Source organism: Arachis ipaensis, chromosome B05 (assembly GCF_000816755.2).
Source record: "Arachis ipaensis cultivar K30076 chromosome B05, Araip1.1, whole genome shotgun sequence".
NCBI classification, from domain to species: domain Eukaryota; kingdom Viridiplantae; phylum Streptophyta; class Magnoliopsida; order Fabales; family Fabaceae; genus Arachis; species Arachis ipaensis.
In genome coordinates, this window is record NC_029789.2 from 7554054 (window position 1) to 7571153 (window position 17100).

General features: G+C 35.8%; 1 protein-coding gene across 1 annotated transcript; it reads right to left on the reverse strand.

The window, feature by feature from the left end:
- Nucleotides 12087–14554, reverse strand: LOC107642748 (soyasapogenol B glucuronide galactosyltransferase-like). The gene is made up of 2 exons (XM_021122945.1): nt 13981–14554; nt 12087–13228 (listed from the first exon to the last, which is right to left on the reverse strand). Exons 1-2 carry the CDS (start codon nt 14458–14460, stop codon nt 12200–12202), a joined length of 1509 nt encoding a protein of 502 aa, XP_020978604.1. The 5' UTR covers nt 14461–14554; the 3' UTR covers nt 12087–12199.

Consider the following 17100-nt stretch of genomic DNA (forward strand, 5'->3'; position numbering starts at 1 on the left):
AGTATCAAGAATCTCACTCAAATCGCCCTTCAAAAACCACAAGTATCCAGCAAAATTATTCCTAATTGTTCGACACGATGAATTTTCATAATGACATTATTGCGCCTGTTGTTGAATTTACATCTGCTACCTAAAAATGAAAATGAAGGATATAAATTACTTATACAAACTATCACATATCTTGTAAATCAATAGTCCAAACCACCAAAAAAAACAGCCATCACAAAGGAAATAAAAATTTATAAGATAATAAAGCCATTGCAGAAGTTTCCATGATTATAAGCTCAAAAAACAAGTACCTATGCACTTCATTTGCCTTGCCAAGAAATCTGAAACCTGATAGCCATGAGGTATAAATTACTTCAAGTTTCCAATAAAAGAAGGGAAAGAAAGTAAGATATTAGTTACAATTCATGATAACACAACTCACAAAAGTAATGGGGAAATAACCAAAACACCCTATAGTTTGAAATAACTTAGAAAATAATTGCATGTGAGGTGCCTTAGCAGATATATCTCCAGACATAAGATATCTGCAAAAATATTAATAGTAATAAATCGTTTGATGCACCCAAAGTAAGACTGTAAGAATATAAGAATTTATATCATACTCTACACAATTTTATTAGATAAGATTAGTATAAAATACTTAAAAGTAAGGTGCCCATGTGAATTCCATATTATTACAACCACTACTGATTCCTGAAAAAATGTTTGCAAAGATGTAAGCCTGGAGTTTATCACAGGATTGCCAAATTCACATGGTTTCACAGCGGTGCTACTGTGCTAGTAGTAATTGATCAACTCTTCAAATATGCACACGTTCTACTGCTTAAAGGTGATTACAATGCTATGTTGACTATTGAGTTGTTTTTCATTAACATTGTCAAGCTTCATGGCATGCCAGGAACCATTTTGTCAGACTGGGATAAGTGTTCATTAGAGCTTTTGCCAGGAACCGTGTGGTTTTTGAAGATGGAGAAGACACTGTAGGAGAAGCAACAAAAGAGAGTCACGTTTGGTGCGATGGAAAAGAGAGGAGAAGAGACTCAATTGGGGATTAGGGTTTTTAATCTCAATTTAGGGACCAAATTGAATCAAAACAGTTTATGTCGCCACGTCAGCTAGCCGTTGTGCTGACAGCGTGTCACCAACGAGTCCAACTCAGCTTTCTGGTTGCGCCAGCTGGACGAAATTGGCCAGAAGGACGAGTCTGAGTCCCGGAGTGCAACTTCAAGGATGAATATGAGTAATTTTTAACTTCAGGGATCACTATGAGGCTCGATGGTAACTTCAAGGATTACTTTGAAGATTACCTCCATCATTTTCTGTTCTCGAAGTGTCCAGATGTCAAAATTTTTCCTGCCTCTGGCTGCTCTGCTTCACGAAGGTAATACTGTTAATCTGGCCAAGCTTCTTCTAGGGTATGTTTTTGAAGAGCTTGGTCAATTTGTGCATTGTCTTCGAAACAATAATCTGACCAGTACTGGTGGTCCCCTCGGACTTCTTCAACTATGGCTTAATGCCATTTTTGAAAAGTATATGACAAAGTTTGGAGGTGGCGCTATTGACAAGCAACACATCGAGGGCTTCCGACTGGCTGACTACAAGCCAAACTTTCTAAATACACAATCGGATGAAGACCGATTTTGGGCAGTTTTTTCTCTCTTCCATACTTGCAAATATTTTGATAATGAAAACCTCAATTTCGCCCCCTTTTTGCGTCAAAATTGTGGTCCTGCGTGGCTCGATCGCTTGCTCTTTCCACATGATACTGAGGAAAATGAACTGGCTAATCGAAACTGGGCAAACTTGCTAGCTGTTCAAGTAATTCCTACGGGGCTACCCCAGCACAAAAAAGAAAAATTCAATGTGACCATGTACGCACCTCACCTTATAGCTAGGCAACTAGGATTTTCACAAGCCATTCCAACCCATTTTCCTCGAAACAGCAAGCCACTTTGCCACATCACTCTGACTTCTCAGAATGACCTCAATTTCCTCCTCGCAACAAAACAACAACACAGGGAACGTTTCAATTTCCTTGTTTATGATCGCAGCTCATACATCACTAAGTCATGTTTCGAATGGTGGACTGCTTACTACTCTAGGTATAATCGCACTTTGGAGGAAATCCAGCAATCCGCCATTCGAACAGCCCCTGCTGCTGAAGGTTCTCCCAAAAAATCTTACAAAAGAAAAGCTGATACTGCAGCCTCCTCTCGACAACCTCAACATAAAAGTCGAAGGACTCCCACCAGGACTTCTAGAAGGGTAATTGCTTCCTTACACACACCCATGCACTTCGAATTAGAACATTTCGAAAATCATATTTACTTGTCAATTCTTAATTTTGACTTTCTTTATCAGTTACAATTGCAACCATCAAGTGAAAGCTCTAATGGAAGTGATCAAACCATCCGGAACATCCTTGCTGCTTCCTCTCAATCAGAGGATACAGCTGATTCAGACCCTGGTCCTCAGCTAATTCGAAGGCCAAGACACACTCTGGTAACATTATCATTTCTACATATTTCATTTAAGTTAGAATAAATCTTAACTTATAACTGTGTACCTTTTATATCAGCCTACCACTGCTGCTCACTCAATCACATCTTCTATGGCACCTGATCAACCACTTCTGCAACAACACCTGGATTTGGGCCATTCCACATCTCATGATTCGATTCAATTTACGGGATCTGTCGAACCACTACAGGCTGCTTTTCCACCTCCCACCGGAACACCAGTGATTGATTCAACAAAAGACCCTTCACAATATTCTCCAACACCAACACAAATCCTTGATCCAATTTCTTCAAAACAACCAAGCTCCACTTTCTACTGAAAACCAAGTAGCCCCAGATTCTGATTCTGTTTCTCGAGTCGCTGAAACTGCTAATTCAGACTCGCCTCAATCCAGAGTCTTAGAAATTCCTCAAAGATTCTCCAGTCCCCCTCAATAGGCTGAGTTTCAAACTCCTCCTGGTCAAGAATCTGGACACTTGGGTACTTCTACCACACCTACAAGTGCTACATTGGATAACCTGATCTCTGTCTTAAATCGAGTTATCCAAGAGGACGAAGTATTCGTTTCCGTTCCAACACTTCCTAGACCATCTTCATCCAGTCCTCTATTCGAGTTGGATGTTGACACTCGAGAACGGCTTCGATCACTTCTCAAACTCTTGGATCACCCACCTACTGCATGGATCAAGGACACCCTCCTCAACCAGCTTTTATCTGATCTTTTGAATTCTCCCTTTGAATTTCCGGCTTCTACTCCGTATTCTGCCATAATCCAACAATTCAAGCAACTTTCCAACAATAGCGTAGCTTTTCAGAATAAACTCCAAGAGATCGAAAACGAAGAGGCTAAGATCACAACTGAAGTAGATAATTGTGCCTCTGCTCTTCAACCGAAGAAAGCTTCTCGGGAAGAGTTCGATCTGAGAATCTCTCACGCTATCTCTATTGAAGCCTTTTATGATAAGGAAGAGATAAAGCTCGAAACAGAGTTAGCCCAAATCAATGAAAAGCTTGCCAAGTACGCGAGAGACGGGCTGAAATAGCCGTACCTCTGACCACTGCCCAGCAAGAACAACAACAAATCATTCAAGAAATTGTTTCTATTGAGACCAAGCAAGAAGAATATAAGAAACAACTTGACAAGGTCCAATTTGACAAGTTCAAGCATGCTGAGGCAATTTCAACTTTGGACAACAACAGGGCAAAGCTACGCTTAGACTTGGCAAGACTTTTGGCACCTTGAAATTTTCTACTTCAAGCTTTACTTTTTGTAATGGTTTTTTTATCTTTTCTGGACTTATGCATGTTTGACTTTAATTTAGCCAACAATAATATTGCTTCAAATACTTTCTATTAATCGAGTTAATTATTTTTCCTGACTCGATATCCTTGATTTGATATGCATTTCCAGAATATAACCCTATCACTTGAAAAGGGCCTTCCCAAGTATGGGACCATTTGCCAAGAAATTTTGATTTTTTTTTATTGGCAAAATAACTTTTAAAACCAACTCGCCTATATTAAAATATTTCTCTCTTATTCGACGATTATAACTTCGAGCAATGTTCTCTTTTTGTCAAACCATATTTTCAAGTGACAATATTCGCTATGAGTCTAATTCATTCAACTCATCAAACATTGCATTCCAATAATCATCAACTGGCAAATCATTCTGTTTTGATACTCTCAAAGTATTCAAATTAATTTCTAATAGTAGCACTGCATCATGCCCGTAAACTAATTTATAGGGTGAAGTATTTGTTGACCCTCTTGGTGAATTTCGATAAGCCCATAGTACTTGGCTTAAAGTCTCATGCCACGTTCGAGGTTTATTCCCGATATGCTTCTTTATCAAACTTATCAGGATTTTATTTGATGCCTCAACTTGTCCATTAGCATGAGCATAATAAGGAGTTGAGGTAATCATATTGATATTCCTCGAGACTGTGAAATTTTTAATTCGCTGACCAGTAAACATAGTTCCTTGATCAGTACTTAATGTTTGAGGAATTCCAAATCGATGGATAATATGTTCCTCAACAAAGTCTATTATTTCACTTTGACCAACTTCTATTAGGGGAATTACTTCAACCCACTTTGTAAAGTAATCAATTGCTACCAAGATAAACTTGTGTTGTTTTGATGAAGGAGGGTGGATCAACCCAATCAAATCCAAAGCCCAACCTCTAAACGGCTATGGTTTTATTATCGAATGCAACTCAGATGCTGGAATCTGCTATATTGAACCATGTTTCTGGCATTCTTGACACGCCTTTGCATAATCAATACAATCTTTTATCATAGATGGCCAGTACACATGATTACGATATAACACCCATTTCATTTTCTTTCCAGCCTGATGGGCACCGCATATCCCATTATGGACTTCGCCCAAAGCAATATTTTGATCATCTTGGCCTAAATATCTCGACAAACTTCCGTCGATCCCTTTCTTATACAACTCATTAGCCATCAAGACAAAATTTATTGCTTGCAATTTCATTTTTCATTTTTTTAACAACTGGAATATTGGGATCCTTTAAATACTGAGCAATAGGCTTCCTCCAATCAGTATCTTTCCATTCATCAATGCACAAAACTTCTCTTTCACTTGCAAGCACTAATATTTGACGGATACTAGCCAACTTCTTAAGAGTTTCTAGACCAATTCTATATCTCGAAATGATTTGGGCTAATTCATTAGCAATTTCATTATGAATCCTTGGAATATGAACCAAAGAAACTTTTCGAAAGGAGGTTAACAACTCCCAAGTAGTTGTTAAATACTTTTGCAACTTCTCATTATTGCATTTAAACTCCTTCGATAACTGCTTCAAAACCAACTGGGAATCCCCTAATATCTGGACTTCCAAAGCCCCTTTATTGATTAATATTTCGAGACCCAGAATCAAGGCTTCGTATTCTGCCACATTATTCGAGCAATGATATTTTAATTCGAATAGAAATTCTGATGGAATCTCTTCTGGCGAAATAATAAGGATTCCAACTCCTGCACCATCTTTATGCTTCGATCCATCAAAATATAACTTCCAATAATCGACTCTAACATCGATTATATTTTCCCCTAGTCATTCAGATCTTTCGAATTATCTACCAGAAAATTTGCAATGACCTGTCCTTTCACAGCTTTGGCTGGGACATACTGCAAATCAAACTCTGTTAAGGCTAGCATCCGTTTTTCTAAACGTCCTCGTAACATTGGGAAACTTAACATATATTTGATGAGATCAGTTTGTGCTATAACCTTCACCGATTTAGCCACCATATAACATTTCAATTTCATACAGGCATAGTATAAAGATAGACATAATTTTTCTATCGGGGAATACCTTGTCTTGATATCAGTTAAAACGCGACTAAGGTAATAAACTGCCTGTTCATGCCCATTCTCATCATCTTGGGTCAACATACATCCAATTGTATTTATAGATGCTGCAATGTACAACTTCAAAGGCTCATGTGGACGAACATTCGCCATAATTGGAGCCTTAGATAAATAAGCCTTAATCGAATCGAATGCTAGTTGATGCTCATTCGTCCATTCAAACCGTGAGTCATTCTTTAGTTTCACTAAAGGAGCAAACACTCGAGTTTGATCAGAGAGATTCGAAATAAACCTCCTGAGGTAATTCACCTTTCCTAGAAAGGATTGCAGTTTTTTTTTTCGATTTAGGTGTAGATAACGCCAATATTGCATCTGCCTTATTTTTATCGATTGCAATTCCCTTTTTATGGACAACAAAACCTAGGAAATTTCTAGCCGATACCCCAAAAGCACATTTTAAAGCGTTCATTTTCAATCCCTTTTTTTCTCATGGTGACAAATGCTTGTCTTAGGTGATCAATATGTTGATTTACCAAAATCGACTTGACCATGACGTCATTAATGTAAACTTCCATAAATTTCCAATATATTCATGGAATATAGCATTCTTCGCTCACTGATAAGTAGCACCAGCATTTTTCAAACAAAAAGGCATAGCTACCCATTCATAAGTGCCTAACGCCCCAGGACAACGAAAAGCAGTTTTAGACATATCATCTTCTGCAATGAAGATTTGGTTATATCCTGAATAACCGTCCATAAAACTTAAAATTTCGTTTCCTGCTGTAGAATCGATCAACATATCTGCAATAGGCATAAAGTATTCATCCTTTGGAATAGCATTATTCAAATCGCGAAAATCAATGCATACTCTTAACTTCCCATTCTTCTTCATCACAAGAACAATATTCGAAACCCATTCCACATATCGCGCGGTTCGAATAAATTTCACTTTAATCAAGCGTTCAATTTTTTCTTTAATCTTTTGATTAATTTCTAGAGCAAAACGGCGTCGAGTTTGCTTCACATGTCGAGCATTTGGTTTCAATTCTAATCGATGTTCTACAAGAGAACGATCGAGACCAGGCATCTCATGATAATCCCAAACAAAACAATCTTTAAACTCATATAAAAGATGAAAAAGTTCAGTTCAAAATGGATCAACAAGATCTTTACAAATATATGTAATTCGAACATCATCAGGAGTCCCTAAATTAATTTCTTCCAAGGGATCTTGAGATTCAAACTCTTTGAAATGGTCATCATCTTTTACTGAATACCTTTCAAAACCCAAAGGTTCTAGGTCATAGATGCAATCAAAAGAAAAATCAATAGACTCATTGGGAGTAGGATGAACTTGATCATTTATTGAATTAAAATTACTTCGATTTTCAATACAATGCGCCTCTGCCACTAAATCAGCAGTTTGGCCAGCAACATTACTTCCATTACATAAAGAAGGAACAAGTAAACTATGACTAAACTCGATTGAAGATATCGAGTTGATACAATTATCATTAAAAGAACTTTGAACCTATGTGATTCTACTTCATCAAAAGAATCATCTTTATTTCCTACAGAAAGACAATCATTTAAATAATTATGCAGAGTTTTCAGGTAATCGGAAACTTCTTCCACCTGGTCCATAGAGCGACCCTTCTGAAGACCTTCAAGGAAGACAATCCCAACCAGTTGGAGTAAAATCCAACTCTGGATAACGCAGCTTCACGGATAAACCTTCCAAGGACAACTAGCAACCTTCACAATTATAAGAGTTTAGTGTCCTATCAACATTCAAATGCTTCAACTTAGGACTATACATCCTGAAATCAATATGCAGTTGTTCGACATAGAGGTTCAAATCTGCCTTAATGACTTTAGGCTTGCCATCCTTCGTCCAAAGAAGAACACTTTGGTGTATAGTAAAAGGTACGGCTCCCACACCATGGATCCAGTCTCGCCCCAGCAAAGCATTATAACTTGCCTTTGATGGAACCACCACAAACACTGTGTTTCGCTCAGATGAGCCAACCTTTACAGTCAAAGTGACCAGCCCCTTTGCCGGAGATGAAGCCCCACTAAAGTCCGTCACAACAATATTTGTGGGGACCAAATCATCAGGATGTTTTTCCACCTTCATTAACATCCTTTCAGGCAAAAGACTGATTGCTGTCCCACCATCGATCAAGACTTTGTTTACGTTAATTCCACTCAAGGTGGTGATTATATGAAGTGGGCGGAGATGAGACATTTGTTTTTCAGTGGGTCGAAGAAAATACCCCGGCTCATCCTCCATATCATAGTCTTCATCTGGGTCACCCTCATATTCTCCCAGATACTCGGTCGGAATGATCGAAATCGTTCCGATCATGTCATCATCCCCTTCTTCGAAATATTCTTCATCAACATCAACTTATTTACTTTTATCAACCCCTGAGGATTGAGCTACATCTTTGCCTTTTTCCACCTTTGCAGGAGATAAAATTCCCTTTGGACAAGTCTCTCCATCAGAAGGAAAGGCAATTTGGGAATGCACAGAAGGGGTTGCCCCCTTGCTTACTTCCGCCTGAGGCTTTTTATTTTGATTGAAGTTTCTCCTGCCTCCTCTGCCTCTCGGATACCCTTTGGCTCGACCACGATAGTAGGGATATCGATTTCGAGGAGGTCCCTGATGACCCCACTGTGGGTTACGTCGATATAGAGCATCCCGCTTCTGGAACTCCTGACAGTTTCGAACCCACTGGACACCTATAGCCTGAGATCGACTTAAAGGTGTAGTCATACTTTGTTGAGGAGCCTTAGAACTCTGACCCTCTATGCGCCAAATCGGCTGTCTCTGACGCGCCTGCTCTTCTCTATGAGCCAATTCTTTCTTTATTCTCTCCTTTTCGAAAATTGCCGCTGCTTCGGCATCAAAAACAGCATTACACCGTGGACACAAAGATACGTCCCGGTCTTTAATCTTTTGCTGAACCAAAAGGTCCAACAAACCATCTCCCGCTCTGGGATACACCGATCTAACTTGTGACTCAAAATCATCAAGAGCCACGTCAAAGTCATAGGACATGCCAACCATGTTTACTCCGAAACATGGCTCAACAAAGCTAGCATCGACATTGAAGGGATCGACATCAACCTTCATTTCCTTCTTTCCATCATCGAATTTCAATCGTCCCTCCATTATTGCTTCCTGAATTAAGTCCCTGAAACGAACACAATTGTTAGTCGAATGACTTGTTGCTTGGTGAAATTTACAATAAGGTTTTTCTTTCAAATCTTTCACCGAAAATAAAGTTCTACCCTCATGCAGAATTAACTGTTTACCTTTAAGCAACACATCGAAAATCTGATTAGATTTCGAAATATCAAAACTGTATTTCTTTCCACTTTTTAGTTTTGAATCATTCGACTTTTCATTACTAGGAAGCTTTTTAAGTAAAGAATAGACATATGGGGCCCTTCTTAAGTTCGGCCAAATCGACATCTGTCTCGAAATCGAGTTCCTTTTCTGAGGACTCCACAGTCACATAAGCAACTTTTTCTTTTCGAGTAAAAGGTTTGCTCTTTGATCGTTGCTCACTCCTATATTTCTCTTTCTCTTTCTTCATAAGTTCAGTCTGAAGAACCTTTTCGGCCAAATAGGCTAAATCAGGGATATGTACATTAAGCAACTTTCTGCGCATATAAAATCCTAGCCCCATAGTTGCTATTTTCACCACTTCACTCTCAGGCAATGAAACATAGCACCTACTCCTAGCGTTCTTGAAACGTATCATATAATCGTCGATGGTTTCACCATCTTCACATTTCAGAGCCACTAGATCAGTAACTGCCACATTCATTTTCCCTCGATAGAACTGAGCATGAAAAGCAGTTTCTAACTGATTCCATGTCGTTATCGAATTTGGTCTAAGATTCGAAAACCAAGTAAATGCATTCTTTGTTAACGAAGAAGGAAAAAACTTCATTTTCAAATTTTTATCATTGGCTAAGTTTCCAATCTCAACCAAATATTGAGCGACATGTTCAGTAGTTGATTCTCCAACTTCTCCAGCAAACTTTGTGACTATTTTTTTATTTTTCACCCCTCTTGGAACTTCAGCCATTTGAACAACTTGGGGAAAAGCAAACACAAAATGAGGTCGATTCATAAAATCAACATGCAGACCAACTCGATTGAGTACTTCTTCCACAGTTCTGGTAACTTGATAAAGTTCACCGCCATAATTAGCACGTAATATGGCTAAAAAGTCATCAGCATTTTGACCTCGGAGAACTACATGAGGATTTTCTCTATTCAAAACATTATTTTCATTTTGAAAAGCATTTTCGAATCCTTCATTATTTTCCCTGGTAACTTGATAAAGTTCACCGCCATAATTAGCACGTAATATGGCTAAAAAGTCATCAGCATTTTGACCTCGGAGAACTACATGAGGATTTTCTCTATTCAAAACATTATTTTCATTTTGAAAAGCATTTTCGAATCCTTCATTATTTTCCCTGGCATCATGTCGTTCACCTTCCTCATAATCTACGATTCGAGCAATTCATTCGACTTGTCTAGCAAGACGTTCGAATTTCGATTCGTGATAAGCCATCATTGGATTCAGAATTGTGGTCATCTGTTGAGTCAGCAAATTGACCAAGTCATGATGATTTTCTTTTACTTGCTGTCGATATACTGCCATCGAATTAGCAGCATTCGAAGTAGAGCCCACATTATAGTCACGAGAGTACTCGGAATGTTGTTGTGGATTTTGAGAATTATTTCCTCCATTTATACTCCCAAATCATACGGGAGGCACAAAATTACCCACTGGTGGAACATAGCCAGGAGGAAGACCATAAGGAGGTCAACCAGTGGTTAATGGAGGCTGGGTTGGTAATAGAGTACCATGTGGACGAATATTGCGTCCAACATTCCCAGTTTGCGCGGTTGTAACCGCTACACTTTCACTTCCAATTGCACTTTCCGAATGTGAAGTCACGTCTGCTTGTTGCACAATTACTGGTAGACTATCATTGGTGGAGGAACCACCATTCACATTTGACACTTCATCAGCCATGTGAATGATTTTTCCACTTCTCAATCGCATACATCAAATGATATAAAAACTTTTTGACACACTTCAATTTTAAAACTGTCCCACTGGGCGTGCCAATTTTTTTTGTCGATTTTTAGCAAATCGATGGTGGTTCGATATCTAGTGTTCTGGGAGCGAAACCTACTCCTCTTTGCAGGTACCAATTTTATAAAAGCGCATCAAAGTGTCTTCGATTAGACGGGTAATGGGATAAAAGATAAATTAAAATTTATAAAATGGTAAAAGAAGCGAATGAATAAAGCTTTCGAAAAGAAAATGTGCTGAAATCGGAAAAAACTGCGTTGAAATTAAAAGAAAACAGTAAAATGCCTTCAACCGAGTCAAAGGGCTTTGACATGAAAGTTAAAAGTGCAGAAATGTAAATTGGACGTTGAAATTAAATGATACTTGGAAAATAAACTTGCTTGAAAAATAAAGTTTACAAGAAAATAAATTAAAAGAGTAAAAACATGGAATGAACCCTACAGAAAAGTAACTCGATCGCAGACTCAGAAATTCTCTGGGGATGTGAGTGTGCTTGAGTATTTTCTGAGTTAAAGTTCCAATCTTTATTCCCTAAAACTTTCTGGTATTTATAATCAACTTTTGTAACTGACAATTAATTACAGAAACACAACCTTGAATGCGCACTTCTTGGTAACCGTTCCCGCCCATTGGCTAATTAAACGCTTACTCATAAATTCCCCATATGGTGAATGTCTTCAACTTCTCTACTTACATAACCGCTCGATCTTTTATTCGAAATAACTCATTTGATCACTTCTTTCGAAAAATAAAAATTTGGATTCTCTTAAATTTTGAATTTTAATTTAGAGTGTAAAGTGTGATCTTTCACCATTTATTTCATAGGTGGAATCAAGAGAAAATATGAGAGAGAAACCATTTAAGGGTGAGAGATCACGTTTTACCTTCTAAAATAAAAATTCAAAATTTAGAGGATCTAAATTCAATAAATAAAACCCCTGAAACATGCATTTAAAAGGGTTCTTATTAAAAATCGGTAACTAATTCAAAAGAGACTATCTATTAGAGATATAATTATTAATGTTATCTTCTCTTATCAATTTTTTTTTTTTTTGTGACTACTCTTATCGGTTTAAACCTTTGAAATAAGTGGTCTTATGATATATGATATCAAAACTTTAGTTTGGTAAACTCCAAAAGTAAAATAAAACTAAAAGAGACTGTTATTTGAGTGATTCATGACACTGCCATTTCACTTTCCATTAGCCCTATCAAGTTTCAAAGACTTGAGTTCCTGAATTAATTGAAGAAGATTGGTGTGAGAAGAGCCACCAACCTGTATTGCTCTTTTAGCAGCATCACTAAGCTCTCTTGCTCTTCTCCTCATTTCAACACTCTCCTCTCCATTACCCATCAACAAAGCTATGGCCTTTGCAATCTTACCCTTCTTCACAACCTCTTCTCCAAACTCCTGCCACTTTCTCCATTCTTTCACTCCAACCGCCACCCCAATCTTCAACACATCAACCAAAAGCTTCTCATTGAAAAACTGTTCAGCAAACATAGGCCATGTGGCCATGGCCAAACCCGCGTTCACGCTTTCCATCACCGTGTTCCAGCCACAGTGAGTTACAATTCCTCCAATGGCTGCATTCTCCAGTATCAGCAACTGTGGTGCCCAACCCCATATCAAGTAACCTTTGTTGCTTGCCTTCACTCTCTTCTCAAATTCCTCAAGAAAACTCCCATCTTCACCATCTTTTTTCTTAACAACCCACATGAAATCGTGCCCAGAATCTTCAAGAGCTTGAGCTATCTCAACAAGCTGCGAAGAAGGGAACTTGCTCATACTCCCAAAGCTCACATACAGAACAGAATTCTCAGGCTTGGAATGAAGCCATTTAAGACACCCAGAATCTTCTTCTTCTTCTTCTTTTCCTTTTTGTTCAAGTTTGGCTTGTCCTCTTCCGGCTTTATCAGCAGCATCTTGGTTCGCCCACATGGAAACAGGTCCCAAGCTCCAACTCTTGGTTCCCATGGCTTTCTTGTAATGATCCAGGTACTCACCTTCGAGCTCGTAGAAGCTATCAAACACGGATCCGAGGCTTCTTCTCTCTGAGTCCCTAATCATCTCCATCAAATGGGTGTAGCCGTTGGGTTCTCTAAGCCAATCCGGCAGCTGCAAAGGCGTCATCTCCAGGCGGTGCGGCAAACCAGGCAATGAAAACTTGTCATCAGTGCTGTCGGATTTTATGTCTTTATGAGGAGCATAAGTCTTGACCTATATATGTTTCGCAAACATTAATGAAAGTTTTATTGGTCTCCAACTCTACAACTTTAAGAGTGCAATGTTTGTTATGCAAAATAATTTTCATCATCAAGCAAGAGAAAATGTTCATTTCGAAGCAAAATAGTAAATGAATTGCATTAACAATTTTTTTAGTCTTATAAAGATTTCAATAAGTGGATATATACATAGAAAAAATGTTCAAGATTTCATCCCCATCTCATCTAGTTTGCATTAAAGTCAGATTTTCTCTCTCTTTTTTAACTCTCATTGTAATCTCTTTTTTTCTTTTTTTTTGAAGGAAAGAACTCAATACAGTAAAAATGGAACTTATTACAATAGAAAATTAACTCTCCTTGTAATATATAATTTTAAAATTCTATAAATTTATCAATTTATATTTCAAATTAGTCAAATGCTACTTTTTCAATTGATATATTCTTTGGCTTATCAATCTACGATTTTTGATAGTGGATTATCAATGTTGCTATGTCTACTCTCTTTATAATAGATGTTATTTTGACATTAGTATTTTCTTTTCGGAGAGTGCTAGGTAAATAATGAAAATTTTAAACAACATGAACGATCACCAATCAAATGAAAATACACTATACTATAATTTAATACTACTAATTAAATTTATTTTTTTAACCCTATTAATTCACATTGTTTACCCATTATTCAAAAATATTGTTGGTTACCTATACTTTTCCTTTTCTTAGTAATCAAATTCGCAATTTCTTAACTGAGTGTTGTGCCGAATGAGCAAAGCAGCTTCCAGCAAGAAAGATCAACCTAGGAATCCCCAACCTGGCTGCAGCATCTACAGTCCAAGGGTAGAACATGTCAGTGACAATGCAATCTGCCTCCAGTTCCTCAAACAACTTCTCAATCTCCTTTTCCAGCAGATTCAGTCCCTTTGCGATTTTGGGAAGCATGTCCGGTGCCGTATCGGCGTTGAATGTTTCTACACCAACGGGAAGACCGACTTCTGCGGCCGGGAACTTAACGACGTGAGTTCTGATTGAACGGCCGAGCGAGGAGTCGCGGCCGACGGAGCTCTGGAACAATGAGGCTGCTACTGGGGTGGCTATTATGGTAACATGGACTCCGTGCATAGCGAAGAGTCTGGCTATGTCTACCATTGGTATGATGTGGCTTGTTGATGCGAATGGTAAGAACATAACTTTTATCTTAGTATCAACTTCTTCTTTTGCAGATTCCATGGGAACCGATAATAAATTAAAGTTAACTTCTACAAAAATAGATTTTCAGAGACACACTACTCTGCTGCTAAACTGAACTCCAATGTCTTTATATTATACTATAAATGTTTATTATCTTTATTATATTTTTAAATTGAAATAAAAATGATATTCTTGTTTTGACTTTTGACGGATAAACAGTTTCTTTAAGTATTATATTTAGGCCAATGCTACGTTGAGGAAGCAATTTTTTTTTCTCACCTGTTAAACGTACGTACGTGGGTAAACAATAAATGAATGCGTGTGGTGTGTGTCTTGATGGAGGAGACAAGATCTGCAATAAGGACTTAATATTTTTTAACTCTTGGAAGGACTTAATTATACTTGGAAGGACTTAATTACAAAATTAAAGTAGTGTAGAGATTCAATTGAAAGAAAAAAAAAAGTATAGGGACTTAATTAACAATTTGGTGAAACTATAGGGACCAACAAAGTAATTAAACCTTTAAAAAATAACAACCTAAATAAAACAACCTAAGTAAATAACTTAAAATTAAAAATAACAACCTAAATAAATAATAAATAATAATTTAAAATAATAAAATGCAAATAACTTATAATTTAAAAAGTAACAACCTAAGCAAATAACTTAAAATAATAAAAAGAGTTTGTTGTCAATAAGTTTGCTAATATATTAGTTATTATGTGAATTTAGTTTTTTCGAAAATTATAATTTATTTGTTTTTTCTTTAAATAAAAGAGTAATAATTATATAATAAGAATAAAATGTAACTATAATTTAAAAATTTAAAAAATAAATAATTTATAAATAATTTTTTTAAATTAGTTTAATAATATTAAAAACCAAATATATAATAATCTAATAAAGCGTATTTAAAAATTCAAAAAGTGACAATCTAAAAAAAATAATAATTTATAATTTATAAATAAAATTTTAAAGATTTTGAGTGACAACAGCTAGCAAATAATTTTTAAACTTAATGTATGAGCGTCATGTTAACATAATAAAAACTCCCTATTTGTATTTATATTACCATAAAGATAGAAGATTTGATTCTTTTTCTTATGTATATTACAAAAAATAATTATTTTCAAAACAAAAAAAATAATTATTTACGAATGAACATACATAATTAATTATACGACAAAAATAATATCAAATTATCAGTACATTTATTTTTATCAAATTGAATCCCATTAAATTATTAATTTAAATTCAATCTATTTAATTTTTAATTTCAATAACATTTTTTACATTGTTCTGTGTGAATTTTTTTTTATCACACTAAATCTATATTTTTAATTTACATTCAGTTATTTTTTTTTTTCTAAGCCTAAATCAGTTGGAGACCAACTAGATAACAAAAACATTCAAGGTCTAATAAAAAAAAGCCCACAATCTTAATAAATAACATTAACCATTAATCGGTTTCATTTAATTAATTATTTTCTATCAATACGCAACACAGATTTGATAGTTTGCAGATCTTGTCCTCCTCCATCAAGACCCACACTACACGCGTACATTTATCGTTTGCCCACGTAAGTTTTAATAGGTGAGGAAAAAAAATTGCTTCCTCATGGTAGCATTACCCTTATATTTAAACTGAAATAAAAAAGTAAAATATTGTCTATGCTACAAATAAATTTAAAGTTAAAAATATCATAACATTATATTATTATGAATAAATAACTGTAGTGTCTTTTGTGTTGAACTGAAAAACGTATATTTTCAAAATGCATAAGTGATAAAAAAAAATAGAATTTTAAGTGAGGTTTATTTTTAGTGTTAGTTGTGCATTCTATTAGTGAAGAATTATAAAAATTAGACTACTATTTTGTGATGTCATTTGCTTTATCTTCAATTACCTGCAATAGGTAAATATTATTTTAGACAGATAATTATACACATAATTTTTTTTTCTAAAATTAGGAGTAAGATTCAAATTTAAAACTTTTAAGTGAGGATGAAAAGACCATATTACTTAAAGTATAATTCGTTGACAAATTTTTACACAATCTTAGTATGTATAAATCTAAAAAATATATATATTAGATCATAAGCGAATCTGAAAACAAATTTAAAAAAATAAAAAAGTAACATATTTAAAAATAAAAAATAGATCTAAAAAACAGGAAAAACAAAAAAACAAAATACACAAACTTATTATTTCTAAGTAAAATCATAAATATAAATAAAAAAACAACAACATTTAATAATTAACCTATTACTATTACAACTTCACCCTTTAACATGTATATTTAAGAGTAAAGAATGGAATTTGCAGTTGGAGTTTCAAGCAAATAATTGAATTCAATTCTAGATTTACAAATCTCTGAAACAAGGCAAAGAAGTAGCATCTCATCCCAACTCAATTTGTCTTTTCTCTTTAATATAACTGGTCAAACGATGCAACATTTGTAGTTGGATCCTGATTCCTAAGATTACAAATTCATAATTCGAGTCTAGTAAATCACGTGCAGTATTGGCTTTGTTTATTGCATCTTAATTAAGGCATCCCTTATGCTACCAGAAAATTGCTTTTTAGAAATCTTATACAAATGCTTAGCGTGTCTAGATCCATGTGCATTATTATATTCGGTAATACTAGAGAGAAAATAAAAAATATTAAAATTTAT